Source organism: Coffea eugenioides, chromosome 11 (genome assembly GCF_003713205.1).
Source record: "Coffea eugenioides isolate CCC68of chromosome 11, Ceug_1.0, whole genome shotgun sequence".
Classification (NCBI taxonomy): Eukaryota; Viridiplantae; Streptophyta; class Magnoliopsida; order Gentianales; family Rubiaceae; genus Coffea; species Coffea eugenioides.
Genome location: NC_040045.1, coordinates 51,873,106 through 51,886,808, shown reverse-complemented (window position 1 = coordinate 51,886,808; position 13,703 = coordinate 51,873,106). Strand labels below are relative to the sequence as shown.

The following is a 13,703-nucleotide window of genomic DNA, read 5'->3' as shown; positions in this document are numbered from 1 at the left end:
TATCTTTATGGGACATATGAGTATATGTAATATGTAAAGATTAATCTATTTTACGATTGGGTAAATGGCAATAAACCCCTTAATGTTTGGTCTTAAATTCACTTTATAGCCTAATGTTTATTTTTGATCATTTTGTCCGGTCAAAAAAATGTTTGGCCGTTAAAATTGTTCAATTTTCAAAAATGTCCCTGCTTCTTTTGTCCTAGCCATAGTAGATAGAAAAGTTGTATGTACATGAAATACGAAGATACGATTGGTTAACAGTTAAGCCAAATCTTTTGCCTCCTAGTTGTAAATATTCGGAAAGTGTTAGTTTTGATCGGGACCATTAACCGTGCTCTGCTTGGTTCAACCCAGACAACGGCAAGTAGAACCCGTGCCGTGCACAAAAGAATGCGTGTTTTTAAACCTAGACTGAAAACTGAAAAGTGAAGCAAAAAAGCTTCTCATTTGTCATTTAATCGGTTTGACTCCAATTAAAAGGTTTAATCATTTTTTAGATTTACTTTATTATAAAAATTTGAATAATAGAAAAGAAAAACTAATAGAAACTGATTAAACCTCCTAATTTTTACTGATTCAATAGATTCTTAAACGAATTTGACCAATTCAATTGATTATTTCGATTAATTATTAAACCAGACCAGAGGCATGACAAATTTCGCAATTTCTGATCCGGTCCGGTTTTCAAACTGCTCCGTGAACGTCTCAGTAGTTGACCGCGCGCTGAAAAGGACAATAACAGGTGAATCTTTTCCAGGTAACCTTACCGCCATGACAGAACCACTTCGAGCACATCTTCCTCAAATACATTTAACAAAATTTCCTCAAATACATCTTCCTCAATATTGAGCCAATTTTGCAAGTCCAAAAGAACGATAAAGATGAATAACACCAATTGCCGCAAAACTTTAGCCAATCAAGTCGGCAATCTTCAAGACAATATACAAAGTGATTTTTCTTTCTAATCCTCTGCCTCTCCCCCCCCCCCCCCCCCTCTCCTCTTTTTTCCCCTTTTTCATGGTCTCGTCTTCGTACAATGGGTAATGCTTGACCAAGTTCTACAAGCAGGAGAATGGAGACCAAAATTTTACAAAAGATGAACGTGTAACCATTTCAGGTTACCACAATACCCAGTATCCCATTACGACTTTTTCGCTGCGTCAATTTTTTCCTTTCTTTCCTTGAGAAGGTGAACATGAGCACGTTTCCGCTGTTTGCCAATCTGTACGAGAAAGAACGGTAGCCATGAGCCACAAATCATATTGGTCAATAAATGATCAAACTGGGAACGCTTTTTCCAAAATTTTAAATCGCTTTTAACACATGTTAATTCACCACCAAACAAAAGCAGATTAACTTTTCTGGTGTTCGGTGAAAGGGGTGGCTAAGCATGCATCTCAATAACATACACAGAACTTACCTGCATAGCTTCATAAAGCTTTCTCTTCCTACGAGGCATCACAACCTTGGACATGTTATCAGCATCCTCAGTAATCTGGAGCAAATTAGAGAGAGATTCTTCCACAGCATCATTCTGCTTGACTGTATCCACAATGGAAGGATACTGAGTTCCTTGAAGCTCCAACTTCAGTTCATCATGATATTGCTTCTGAAGAATAGACATCTGCGCTTATGCAAATTTGATCACTCAGGACTATTTCCAGACACATAAATTTGATCTAGACAGAATGCTTAAAGGTCAGATTTGAGGAATTGTGGTGGCATGAAATATAGTAAAGGAGTTCAACCTCTACACAAAGGGAAGACATATGACTTCCCTGGTAAATATTAGTACTTCACCAATAGGGTCCATTCAGTTATTTATAGGTTTCTGAATGCAAGTATCCACTAAATCACAGACCAACGCCATCATACTCACCATCTAATAGGCGAAGTAAATAATCATAGTGAAGGTAAAAACACTCGGACAATTAACAATACCAGGTACCTAACTGTAGTAAAGGTATAATTCCCGTTAACAAGTAAGATACTTGTAAAAATAATTCTTGTCCGGCAGAATTTAAAAAATCATTCCATGTTAACCCAATATATCAGATGATGAACTAGTTTGTATCCTAGATTTCTATAAATACGTGCAATGACAACCACCAGTTATGAGATTTAATCTGTCAGACGAGAAAAGCACGTGATCCTTAAGTTATACCAATACTCTAAGCTAGGACATATTTTAGTTCTGAAATTAAAAAAAAAAAAAGACAGTTATGTGAGAAAATTATACTATAGTTTACACAATTAGTATCACATTTAATCAGCTTAGATCTACTTTGAAAATACCTTTTTCTTTTTCTCAGCAGCTTCAATTGCTTCAGCACGATCAATGATACCTTCAACCAATAAAGTCTGTGGATCAGCCAAGTCTTCCGTTCCCACACCAGGCATTGGAAGGACTTCTTTTCTTGCAGCAGCCTGCAGCCGTTTGATGGTCTCTGCATACTCAGGAACATATCCTTCTGCCTCATTGTCAACAAAAGGTGACAAATGTGGTGGAGGAATCCTGCTAAGACAAACTTCTTAGGACATCCAAATGATAAAAATGTCTAGTACATAAACATTGAAAACATACAGTGAGGAGGACACCATCCTGCCAAAGGATGATACAACCCAAAAAAAGTGATAGTCAATTACATATTCTCCTACCCTTTCTTTGGACTTAGAATTATTCTAAGGAACTAAACATAGGATAATGGTCTATGGACCCCAAAGTGAATCAACAAATAACTACTGAATTTATTGTCAATGATTATGGAAGATATACGTACTCATGCAAACACAAAACATAAAACATTACCTTCCAACTAAGTAATCATCAGTAGGCAATACTATTCGCGCATTTACACAATCATAAACCCATTGAGGCTGCAAATATGCTCGAGAAAGGAATGTGTGTTTCTGAGTTGGCCTGTCAACAATCTGCACATGCAAAATTTTAGGATCATATATACTTTCAGACTAGAAGTTAAAGCTTCATCAACACAAATTAGAGGTTTAACACCCCTACAACAAGTGGAAACACATACGTGATCATGCATAGTTCAAATAATCAGGATCAGATTACAGAGGTACCTAATATCCCAAACCTCACAATCCAGCACAACACAAGGTAGTGTTCTTTGGGTTAGTGTTGGGATACAGTTGTTTGCTACAATCTGTGGCTACAGTTGTTTAGCATATCACAACAATACATGTCTAGTAGTGTTCTTTGGGTTTTGGTGCCAAAATCACATCTACCAAATCAGATTACATTTCACACGACAAATGAATTTGAAGACATATGCATTTTATATTACATCTGCTGTGTCAGACCTGATGAGTAATGCTCTGATCAGATTCGTTGAATGGAGCTCCTTCTCCCTCCCAAGAAACCAGACCTCCAAAAGCTGGGATTATAAATAGCAAAGATTCTCTAGGAACCTGGATATAAAGCAACAAAAAATCATGGAAACAAGCACAAACCCATGCTTACACATACGCACAGAGTGATAGCAGAATTATACATCTAATTTGTTAAATAAGAAAAAGTAGAGGTCAATAGACTACACCAGAGGATGCATATCTCAACCCCAACTCTAAAGTGCACAAATACTCACCAACAAGACATACCATAGAGAGCCAGTCATCCAAGAAAACCACTGCTTAACATATTTGTCAACAACAAAACAAGAAACACAATCACAGAACTATCTAAAAGGACATCTGAACCCCTAAAGCTCAACAAACATTTACAAATGCTATTTTTAACACCTGAATTGCAATAATAACAGCTGTTGACTACGATTCAGGAGGAAAAGCTATTGCAAGTTGCAGCAAGGCAACATGAATTTTTATCACACGAACAATGTGAATGTGATAAAGCATACTAATAGGATGTCACTATGAAAATGCCTAAGATAAGTACATCAGAATATGACAAGGAGCAGGCAAAACATGAAAGACTCTGAAACATGAAAAATTCACTTCATTGAAAGTGAGCAAGAAAAAGTAGTCCCACTAACAGCTCAAGAAAGCCAGTGTAAAACCAAACAGAATACAGTTTTCACCAGCATAAGAAGTTCTGTGCTCAGTGTCTGCTACCATGTTATATGTAAGAAGACAACATGCCATATTTAAGACAAATAGTGATGCCAACATTCCCATGCCTCAGAAGCTTTTAGTTTATAGGAGAGCAGGAAGTCAAGAGATGTCAAATATTCATATGCAATAAATATTCAATCCAAGGATTACGAAGGTAACATCCATTTAAGTTCAACTATAAACCTCCAGATGAACAATCCTTCAGCTTATTTCCTTGAATTATGTTTTACAGCAGGTATGTTCCCTTGGGGACTGACTCTGCACCTCATTAATAGCTTCATTCCACATCAAACCCCTTCCACTTCCCAATATCCCAATCAACGAGGGAAATATTCAGTAAAATGATCAGTCCAACTCATCAAACACAAAAGATACAAGATAATAAAATCACAATAACCAATGCAAAACTATTCCCACCTCACGGCTCAAGAAAAATTTCATATTCTTGAAAAGGCTTCTACATTCCCTCGTATTGGTATCTTCTTCTTCATTGCCTTCTGCATCTCCAATAAGATGCATCAATGCCCCAGGCTCATTTGAAGGAAGTTGGTGTTGGAGTTGGGCAAGTCTGAGTTCAGACTCTTCAAGTTTTGTCTCTTCGTGTTTTTCCTCAACTTGTTGGGACCCAGACAAACCGATATCTTCGGAGTCCAATTTAGAAGCTTTAGAATTGGCATCAAAGTATCTTGACAAAGCATATAGATCTGCACAAATTTAGAAACAAAGAAAATACAGTATCAAGTTTTCATGTATTAACATGCAGAGTAAACCAGCTCTAGCCAACCCATTCTACAAAAGTAAAATATTCTCCCAATTGACTTCTAAGGAAATATTTATGAGAAACTGAGTAAGGGTAAATGGAATACCGGCTGCCAATGCTTCCAAGCGAGAATCCAGAATTGGTGGATATTTGACATTTATTGAATGATAAAGTTTGAAATTAACAAAAGCAAGGAGAGTCTGCAACAAAAAACAAATAAAAATAAGTATTGAAAGAAATTAAGAGGAAAACAGAAACAGATGAGTGGAAAATAAATCTTCACTGAGTCTACAATAAGAGGGAGATAAGTCAATAAAAATGGATAAGGCGTGTGAAATTGATTAATTTGATATGAAGATTTTGCACAATATGATGTGCCTATACAGTTCAAGGAGGTGCACTCAGGCTAAAGTGGGGCAGTGCCATGCTAGTACTTTGCCATAATAAAATGAATAAGGCATGAGAGAATACAATTCGGTGACAGAGTAAGTAATGATTCTTCAGCAGTGTTATCTAATGACAACTGTCTCTAGGAAAGCTTAAAATTTGAGACTCTGGCCATGTCTCCAACTTCACCCATAAAAAGTCATGCTTCATAATTGACACACATCACCTGTTTTGAAAAAAAATTATATTTTGGCCCTATATAAGGTTAAGCAAGTGAGTCTGCAAATCCTGCAGAAAATACCTAAGCTAATTTTATCTTCTAATCTTCATGAAAAAAGAAGAAAACAATTACCACTCTTCACCCTGCAAAATTCCACAGAGACTGGACACTGAATGTATGTAAAAGAAAAATCAATCATGAAACCCAACATCCACTAACCTCATAGAATTCCAGGAAAGTCAGCATCACTTTGAAGTCGACGTCATCTGGCAATACTTGCTGCAATGCATGAGGAGTTAACCAAGTGACCTTTTGGCCCTCAACCTCTGCCTGCAGAGATCATTGCTCTATCAATGTCTACCAGAAAAGGACCATATACCAGGAATTCAGACTAGAAGGAAAGAAGACCAGAAGAAGATATACCTGGTAATATATTCCCTTTACAGATATGAAAGTTTTCCGAAGTTTATGAGTGCGAGAAATATAAGCCTGCCATTCATGACTCAACCTAATCCATACCGAATTAGAATATCCGATAAGTACAAGAGATATGAAGTAATATCAAGAAATGTTCAAAAGCTGTAAACTTAGTCTCACAAATATTATCTACAACAATCAAAGTAATAACCTTCGACAATTATGAATACGGTCAACTTGAATGTTTTCCCTTTCGACCCTCTGAATAGCAGGCAATGCAGCAAAGAGGTGAACCATACTGAGACAATCATCCAGATCACGTAGTGCATCAATGAATTTTGGGTACCTGTACCCAAGCAGTTATAGATGCCCTTTTTCAAGTACCTCAACTAAGCAAGCACAAAAGGTTGCAACCTCAAAATTTATGCCATCAACCAACCTCTCTCCGATAAGCCTATCTAGTGTGTATGAAGGCTTGCGGCTCAATAGACGCTCAGCAAGATCTCGGTTTTTCTTTGACTGGGCTTTCTTGACCTTCTTCTCATACGCCCGCATCTCTCTTAACTTCTCAAGTAGGGGCTCATGTTTCAAGAACAGAATATCTTTCATGTGATAATAGGTGTGGTGGGATCCCTTGACCTTCTTCTTGGGGTCTCGGGGAAAGACACCTTTGAGGATGCATAATTTCCTGTAAGGATGAACCTTAAGTACTAAAATCAGTAATCCTTTTTTACCATGCAAAACAAGCTGAAGTAGCTAATGCTCATGGAACCCCTTTTCTACTGCTTATGTTGCTACAAGCTATACACGTGCAAAGCTTTTTCTTATAACTTCCCTCGTCTATTAGATGCATTTTCACGATGGAAATTTTCAGAAAATGTATATACAAGTTGGTTGGCCCTAACACTGTGGAAACAATCAAAGAATCTTTATCTTGTTTGCTTCACGGGAACTTTTAAAGGGCAAAATCCCTTGTCAAAAGCAATTCTCAAACTAGCTAAACCAATACAATCAGATGCAATTTGAGCTAAATAGTAAATCGTTAATCAGATGGAGGGGGAAGGCACCTGAAAACTGATAAGCTGACTTGGAGATATTTGACGGCTTGTGACCTTGTAACATATTTTGCAGCGTTCCCCTCCTTTTTCTTCCCCTGAAAACGGACGGAACATGTCACAGAACTTGGCAGTCAAATGAACTTCACTAAAACAACAATGAGAGAAAGACAATGAGCCGGGTGGAATTGAACTAACCGGAGGTCTGTAATGCTTCGGCATGGCGGCAGAGTAACACCGACTAGGGAGAGCACTTCGAATGGAGGAGACGCCAGGAACTTCGGTTTTGCCTTTGTTTGTTCGGCGGTGCGGATACAAAAACCCTAATCGGGTAAAAACCGACTTGGTGCCTTATGAGATTAATTACACTTACCTCCCTTGAGGTTTGTTCATATTACAAAACATATCGCATAGTTTGACCAAATTATATTTGTGCCCTTGTTATTAACTGTTCACCGTTAATGGATGTTGTTAAATGACCGAAAAGCCCCGGTAAAGATTTTATAAATCAAAATCAAAAGCAAAATAAAAATAATTTTTAACCAAAAAAATCATGGGAGGGAGATAAATAAAATAAGAATAAAAAGAATGAGAAAATAAATGCTGATAAATAAAAACAAAACAAACAAATCCAACTACTTTCGTAGAATGATGAATAAAAAATATCTACTATGAAGAAACCAAAAAAAAGGAAAATAATAAGATATTAAAAACAAAAAGAAAAGGAACAAATATTTGAATCTGTCTTGTCCCAAGTTACAACCAATTCATTGTCACCATTTCATTCTATTGTCGTCCAAAGACATACACATAAGATGCAAATATCTCTAATCCCCCAAAAGGTATGGCATTGGAAGAAGAGTAAATGATAAAAAAGACCAATCACTTATTTAAGACTGCATCATTTGATCACCAAACTCTTTTTTTCTTTTTTGCCAAAAAAATTATTGAACTTATACAAATATACCTTTAAATTCATTTATAGCCAAAACTTGGAAGGATGATGCCAAAAGATACTTCATTAGATTCACTACACTTCAATTTAATACTTTAACTTATGAATAAATTTATATATATTGACAGTGTATATAAGGTTAATTATTAATCTTAAATAAAATTCTCATTATCTTTAAATTATCTTTTGAACACGCTGGTGCGTGATATAAAAAAAGACCAGTGAGGCCATTATTGAGTTGATGTGGCTTTCACATTTGCCGAGTCTTTTAGTGGGCAGGCCCATGAGCAAATGGGCCAGAGGGATCAACGGGTAAATGAGTTCTTGTGCGACGCCCCCGTCTACCGCCAATTCAGTCACGTTGAAATGCCAAAATTTTAAAAGTTTCCCGCCTCTTCCAACCACCATCCTCGCGCCAAGTCAAACTGCACGGGAAACCCCATATCTAATCATATTCGGTCCTCCAAACCCCCTTTCAGCTCCTCTCTCTCTCTCTCTTCATATCTGACGGAGATCGTTTTATACTAACACGAAAATGCAGAACTTCATAGCTCAATCGTTCTTCCGAGATATCAATTCCAGAGAGCTCAACGGATTCCGAGGTTCGCTTAACCGCGGCAGAGTTTTTTTTGTTTTTTTTTTTTGCCTTTTTCCTCCCTCTAATTGAAGTTCTCTGTAGTTTTAATTTTAATGTTATTTATTTTTCCCCAGTGAAGAAAAGACCCTATATAGTGGATGAAAGGCCGGAATCAAGCCAACTTGGAGCCGTATCTGTCGAGCACAATGGCAAGACTTCACCTCCAATGGCTCTCTCTTTTTGCAAGGTTAATAATCCATCGCTCGAAGTAATCACTACACGATATATGTGTGTAGTAAGCTTTTGAATTTCTTTGTTCTTTTTATCTAAATATTTTAAAGAAATTTTAATATGTCCTCAATTTTAAGAATGCAGAGTAATGAAAACGCTCATATTCTAGCTGTTACGGATGAGGCAGGGTACATCAGCTTGTATAATACTCGCTTAAAATTTCCATCTTCTTCAACTTATCAACAGAATACAGGTCGGATAAATTTTTTTGCCTAGATGTTGTTTGTGTAATTGAATTAAACTTTAAAAACTTGTCAAGTATTGATTACGACTTACCTCTGCAGAAAAATCTAGAATTTTGGAGTGGGTTGCCCATGATAATGCCATTTTTGATATTTGTTGGATCAAGGTATTTTTTTTTTCTCTTGACTTTCTTCCAATTGAAGTCGAATCAGCAGATTTTTATGAGTTCAATAGATTATAATCTCCCATAAAAGTTTGTCTACGGGTCATGTTTTTTTACATGGGAATTGCTGCCAATTTGGGATTTTTTAACTTAAAAAATATGCATCTTATGTTTTGCAAATTGGCATTGCGATTTTACTTCCATCACAAGTTCAGTCTTGATAGCTTTGACATAATCAAGTTTAGTGTGCTTTACGGTTGCAAACTTGCAGTTGCCTAAAGTGGTTTCTGTGATAAGTCAAATAAAGAGGGGGCGGACGGGGCAGTAGTAATCAATAACTGGCATTATAAATTTAGAACATCGCTGAGAAATATTCTATAGGTTAAAACGTGGCAGGCAAGCATGGCCTGTTTGTCATTTGCCTCTTTCATTTATTCAAGCGGTAATAACCATGATTGCTTTCTTTTCAGGACGATAACAGAATATTGACTGCTTCAGGTGATCAAAGTGTGAGTCAACAAACTTCAGATGTAGTTTCTGCTCTTGGTTGTTTACATGGAATGCATATTTCAGAGAAGCTTTTCTTATATAGTTTTTTCAATTCACATTCTGGCTAATGCTGATAATAGCATGAAGTACGAAGATTCAAATGTTATACCATGCATTAACAAGATATACACACATTCATATAATCTCGTCTACATGAATATGTAAGAAAACGCACGAAATATGAACCGCCTGACAAATGTAAATTGAGCTGGAAGAACTTGTACATCTTAAACCCAAGATGATGGATGCAGTTCTGCTCATTTATTGATTATACGGTAAATTATGGTTTTAACAGATAAAGGTGTGGGATGCACAAAAAAGGAAATGTGTTGGAGCATTGATGGGACACACAGGAAGTGTGAAGACCATTTCTTCTCATCCTACTAATCATGGTACAATCATGACTCATACTCATGTTGGAAATGTTCGTTTTCCTCCAGAAAAGATGATCGAAATTTCTAATTAGCATATTTTGGTGTTGCTATCGAACAGACATACTTGTATCGGGTTCACGAGACGGGTCCTTTGCTTTGTGGGACTTGAGGTGTTCTGAGAATAGCAGCCACAGACTAAGCATATCGTAAGATCTGCATCCCTTCATGCTTGAGGAGGTTATAGTTGTTCCTTCACAATCTAAACACTCTTTTTCAGCTTAGTAGGAAAACTGGGAATTCATGTCATTTGTAGGCTGAACACATTTGGAACTATATGGAGTTTGCTATTCTTGTAGAATAATATCCATTGAAAAGGAGAAAATATAACGTAATTACCCAAAAGGGAAAAAGGCTCAAAGCTTACTAGTGGACCTCCCTCTCTGTTTTATTTATAGGTCAGTTGCCACTGTCCATGAGGCTCATGTATCTCCCTGTCGGAGGCGGCTTAGGCGGAGAAAGGTTTGTTCTCAGTTCAAATTTGTTCATCCAAAATGCTGGTAATTTTTCCCTTAATCCTTCAATTTTTTTTTTCAGGCTGCCTCGATGAGCATTACATCCGTTCTCTACTTGAGAGATGAAGTTTCCATTGCTACAGCTGGAGCAGTTGACAGGTGTGTGAAACTTTATCATTTCTCCCAAAAGTTGATATCATTATAGAACTCTACTTTAGGCTTTGAAATTTTACTGGGTAGTTATGTAAACTTTCAGTGTTTTGAAGTTTTGGGATACGAGGAATCTCAAAAGGTCGGTTATCCAAACCAGCTCTCATCCAGATACTTCTGACGAAAAGGCAAGTCTTTACATGCAGCAGGGATGGTCAGAAATATATTGTTGATGCTGACTGACACTTCTTTTTTTAACTCAGGAGAGGCGATTGCATGGAGTATCTAGCTTGTCTCAAGATCTAAACGGAGTGTATATTTCAGCCTCATGCATGGACAGTAGGTATACTTCTGTTCTTTGACTATTATACTTGTTTTGGAGCAAAAATTTCACGCCTTATTGACTATTTTGATCAAAGAAAATCCTGGAAATTATTTACAGCTCCCAAATGAAGCCTTTCAGTTAGTTCAGATTCTGAAGTATTGCTCTTTCAGGATATACCTTTACAGTATACTTCAGCTTGACAATGGCCCTGTGAAAACTTTCTCTGGATGTCAAATTGACTCCTTTTTTGTTAAGGTAAGCAGATTTTGCAGTACTCAAATGCTCAATACTTTAGGATATGAACCGATGTTGGGCATGCACATAATTTTCTGAATGTGTTGCAGTCATCAATCAGTCCAGATGCCTCTCATATGCTTTCTGGTTCTAGTGATGGAAATGCATACGTTTGGCAGGTTAGTATTCTCTCTTTAACCAGGACCCTGTAGATTTTCTGTCTATGATTTCATTGAAGTAGCTATTTGAAGCAGGTAAACAAGCCTCACCTAGATCCAATGTTACTGAAAAGCCATGATGGAGAAGTTACTGCAGTGGATTGGTATGTTTTATGAATGTATTCTGAGCTTCAACAGAGATCCCTTTTGGAAAAGGAAATAAATTTCTCATAATTTCTCCAGGTGCCCTTCAGAGATGGGGAAGGTAGCAACATCTGCAGATGATTTTACAGTAAGTATGCAATAAATTGGTCAGCAAAAAAACTTATGAAAATTTGAGTCTCCATTAGAACCAATTATAAACTGCTTATGATGCATCATTGCTCTTTGTTGCTGGAAAAGCATCTCAAGTTTCTTCGGCAAATTGGTTTCAGGTTCGCTTTTGGAACATCCAAGGCTGTTGCTACTCAAACTCAAGATCTCCTTCATCCATTCGAAGAAGAGTAATGGCAGTTCCAAGTATAGAACGGAAAAGGCTGTTTATCGATGAAGATTTAACTAGTTTGAAAAATAACTCTGAAATCTGCCCCCAAGGTGCAGTCTCCAATATTCATTCTCCTAAACCAACCATTGCCTCAGAAACTACCACTCCTGAATCCCAAAGGAGTAGATATTCATCAAATTTCAGATTAAAGGAAAACTTGGATAAGACTCCAGAAGCTGCAAGTAGAAGCCCCTCTTCCGTTCTGAATCCTCCTTCGTCGTTGAAGAGAAGAACAATTAGAGACTATTTTTTGGTAGCTTGATATATCTTTTTAATGTTGATCAAGATTATTTACTTGTTCATAGTGATGGCCAGTGATTATGCGACAAGAAGATTGATGGTTGAAGTGCTTACGTGAGAATGTAATTGCATTTTTCAGCTTTCTTAGAATCGACCTTTGTCATTGCATATCTAGGTTAGTGATATTTACTGATTCCTGTGGCTGTATTTCAATGTGGTGTTTGAAGTAAGCAAGGCTTCTTGCCTGAGCTGAATCTGATCCATCAGAGTTTTTGCTGATGTTTCTATTTTGTAAAGCAATCACTTGGAATAATTTGTAAGCGAATCTTACATGGATATAAGGGTTTTATTTTAGGTGAAGCCTTCTGATAGTCTGTTCAAATTCGACAAGAAGCCTACGGAATCCAATCTTAAGCATCAGTGCCATCAAAATCTGGTTTTGAACCGCGAATTGATGGTCTTATCCCTTAAAGAAATATGAGAAAGAGAAAAGAATTACAATGGTTTTGTTGAATAGATAGACAGATTTAAATTTCGTTCAAGAATACAACACTGAATTTTTTTTCATTTTCTGGAGATTATATGTTGTTCAGGTCTAAACCCTCCTGCTTAAATTGGGGATGACCCTTGACGATGGGGACCAATCTTGGCATTCAGGAACCATCAGTAGGCTTGTAGATTGCGAAGTTGTCAGATTCTGAAGGCAGCTGCAGCGCTTGGTCTTGCATTCGTTATCTCTAACTCCATGCATATTTTAAAGTTATCTGTAACAATAGAAAATACACCAGATCGTGAAAACAGTGGATTCATTTAGGTTGGAGCTGATAAAATATGCAAACGAGGACCAATAATCGCTCCTCTAATCATTAGCAGCATACTTGATTTGCATTATCCCTCCACATTCTCCAACTTTTTCCCACGGGTGTTTGCAAATAACAGAATAAACAAAGCAAAAAGGGAAAAGAAAATAAAAGAATGATAGTCCCATCATACGCAAAAAGATCAATAATCGGCTATTGTTTGGAAAGCATGTAAGTCTGCATCTGGAGAACTGAAATCTAGGTAGGGAATAGCAGCTTATTTTGTTCTTTGTTTAATGACGCCAAGCTATTTTTTGGGGGGTCAAAAACCACATGAGCTCCGAAGTTGAAAACCCAACAGTACAAAACTTGGTGGGTTAGTCGATCTCCTTGTAAACAAATGGCTTCATGATTGAGTTTATACGATTTACAAAGCACGCTCTAATAAATTTTAAACTCGCTAGATTGCAAAAGGTAGATCATGTAAGCACCCCTCCTCGAAAAATATTTTTCGTTCAGTAATGTTACAATCATGAAAACTGATGCCTGATCTCCATAATCGTCAGATTCCCTCCTTTCCATTATACTACTAGTTTAAGTGAGTGGGGAATAGGGATGCGGCAGACTTCAGGGTCCAAAGAACCACCATTTTGCCAGATACACTTGGTAAGAGAGTGACTGCTGCTAAGATTTTCACATGGTGAAGTTCCCAAA

The 13,703-nt window shown here is 37.1% G+C and overlaps 2 protein-coding genes across 2 annotated transcripts; one reads left to right on the top strand and one right to left on the bottom strand.

Moving 5' to 3' along the window:
- Window positions 1–822: 822 nt before the first annotated feature.
- On the bottom strand, window positions 823–7,223 carry LOC113754134 (pescadillo homolog). The gene is made up of 13 exons (XM_027298485.1): window positions 7,133–7,223; window positions 6,947–7,032; window positions 6,319–6,567; window positions 6,091–6,225; window positions 5,886–5,970; window positions 5,682–5,792; window positions 4,962–5,055; window positions 4,513–4,799; window positions 3,328–3,435; window positions 2,813–2,934; window positions 2,299–2,518; window positions 1,424–1,627; window positions 823–1,225 (listed from the first exon to the last, which is right to left on the bottom strand). Exons 1-13 carry the CDS (start codon window positions 7,154–7,156, stop codon window positions 1,145–1,147), a joined length of 1,806 nt encoding a protein of 601 aa, XP_027154286.1. The 5' UTR covers window positions 7,157–7,223; the 3' UTR covers window positions 823–1,144.
- Window positions 7,224–8,408: 1,185 nt separating this feature from the next.
- Window positions 8,409–12,522, top strand: LOC113754015 (denticleless protein homolog). Its single transcript, XM_027298327.1, has 16 exons — window positions 8,409–8,491; window positions 8,601–8,713; window positions 8,842–8,950; window positions 9,042–9,106; window positions 9,574–9,612; window positions 9,948–10,044; window positions 10,145–10,232; window positions 10,482–10,545; window positions 10,621–10,697; window positions 10,795–10,876; window positions 10,952–11,031; window positions 11,184–11,268; window positions 11,358–11,426; window positions 11,502–11,569; window positions 11,649–11,697; window positions 11,840–12,522. The coding sequence occupies exons 1-16, from the start codon at window positions 8,425–8,427 to the stop codon at window positions 12,209–12,211; spliced, it is 1,524 nt and encodes a 507-aa protein (XP_027154128.1). The 5' UTR covers window positions 8,409–8,424; the 3' UTR covers window positions 12,212–12,522.
- The last annotated feature ends 1,181 nt before the right edge of the window (window positions 12,523–13,703 follow it).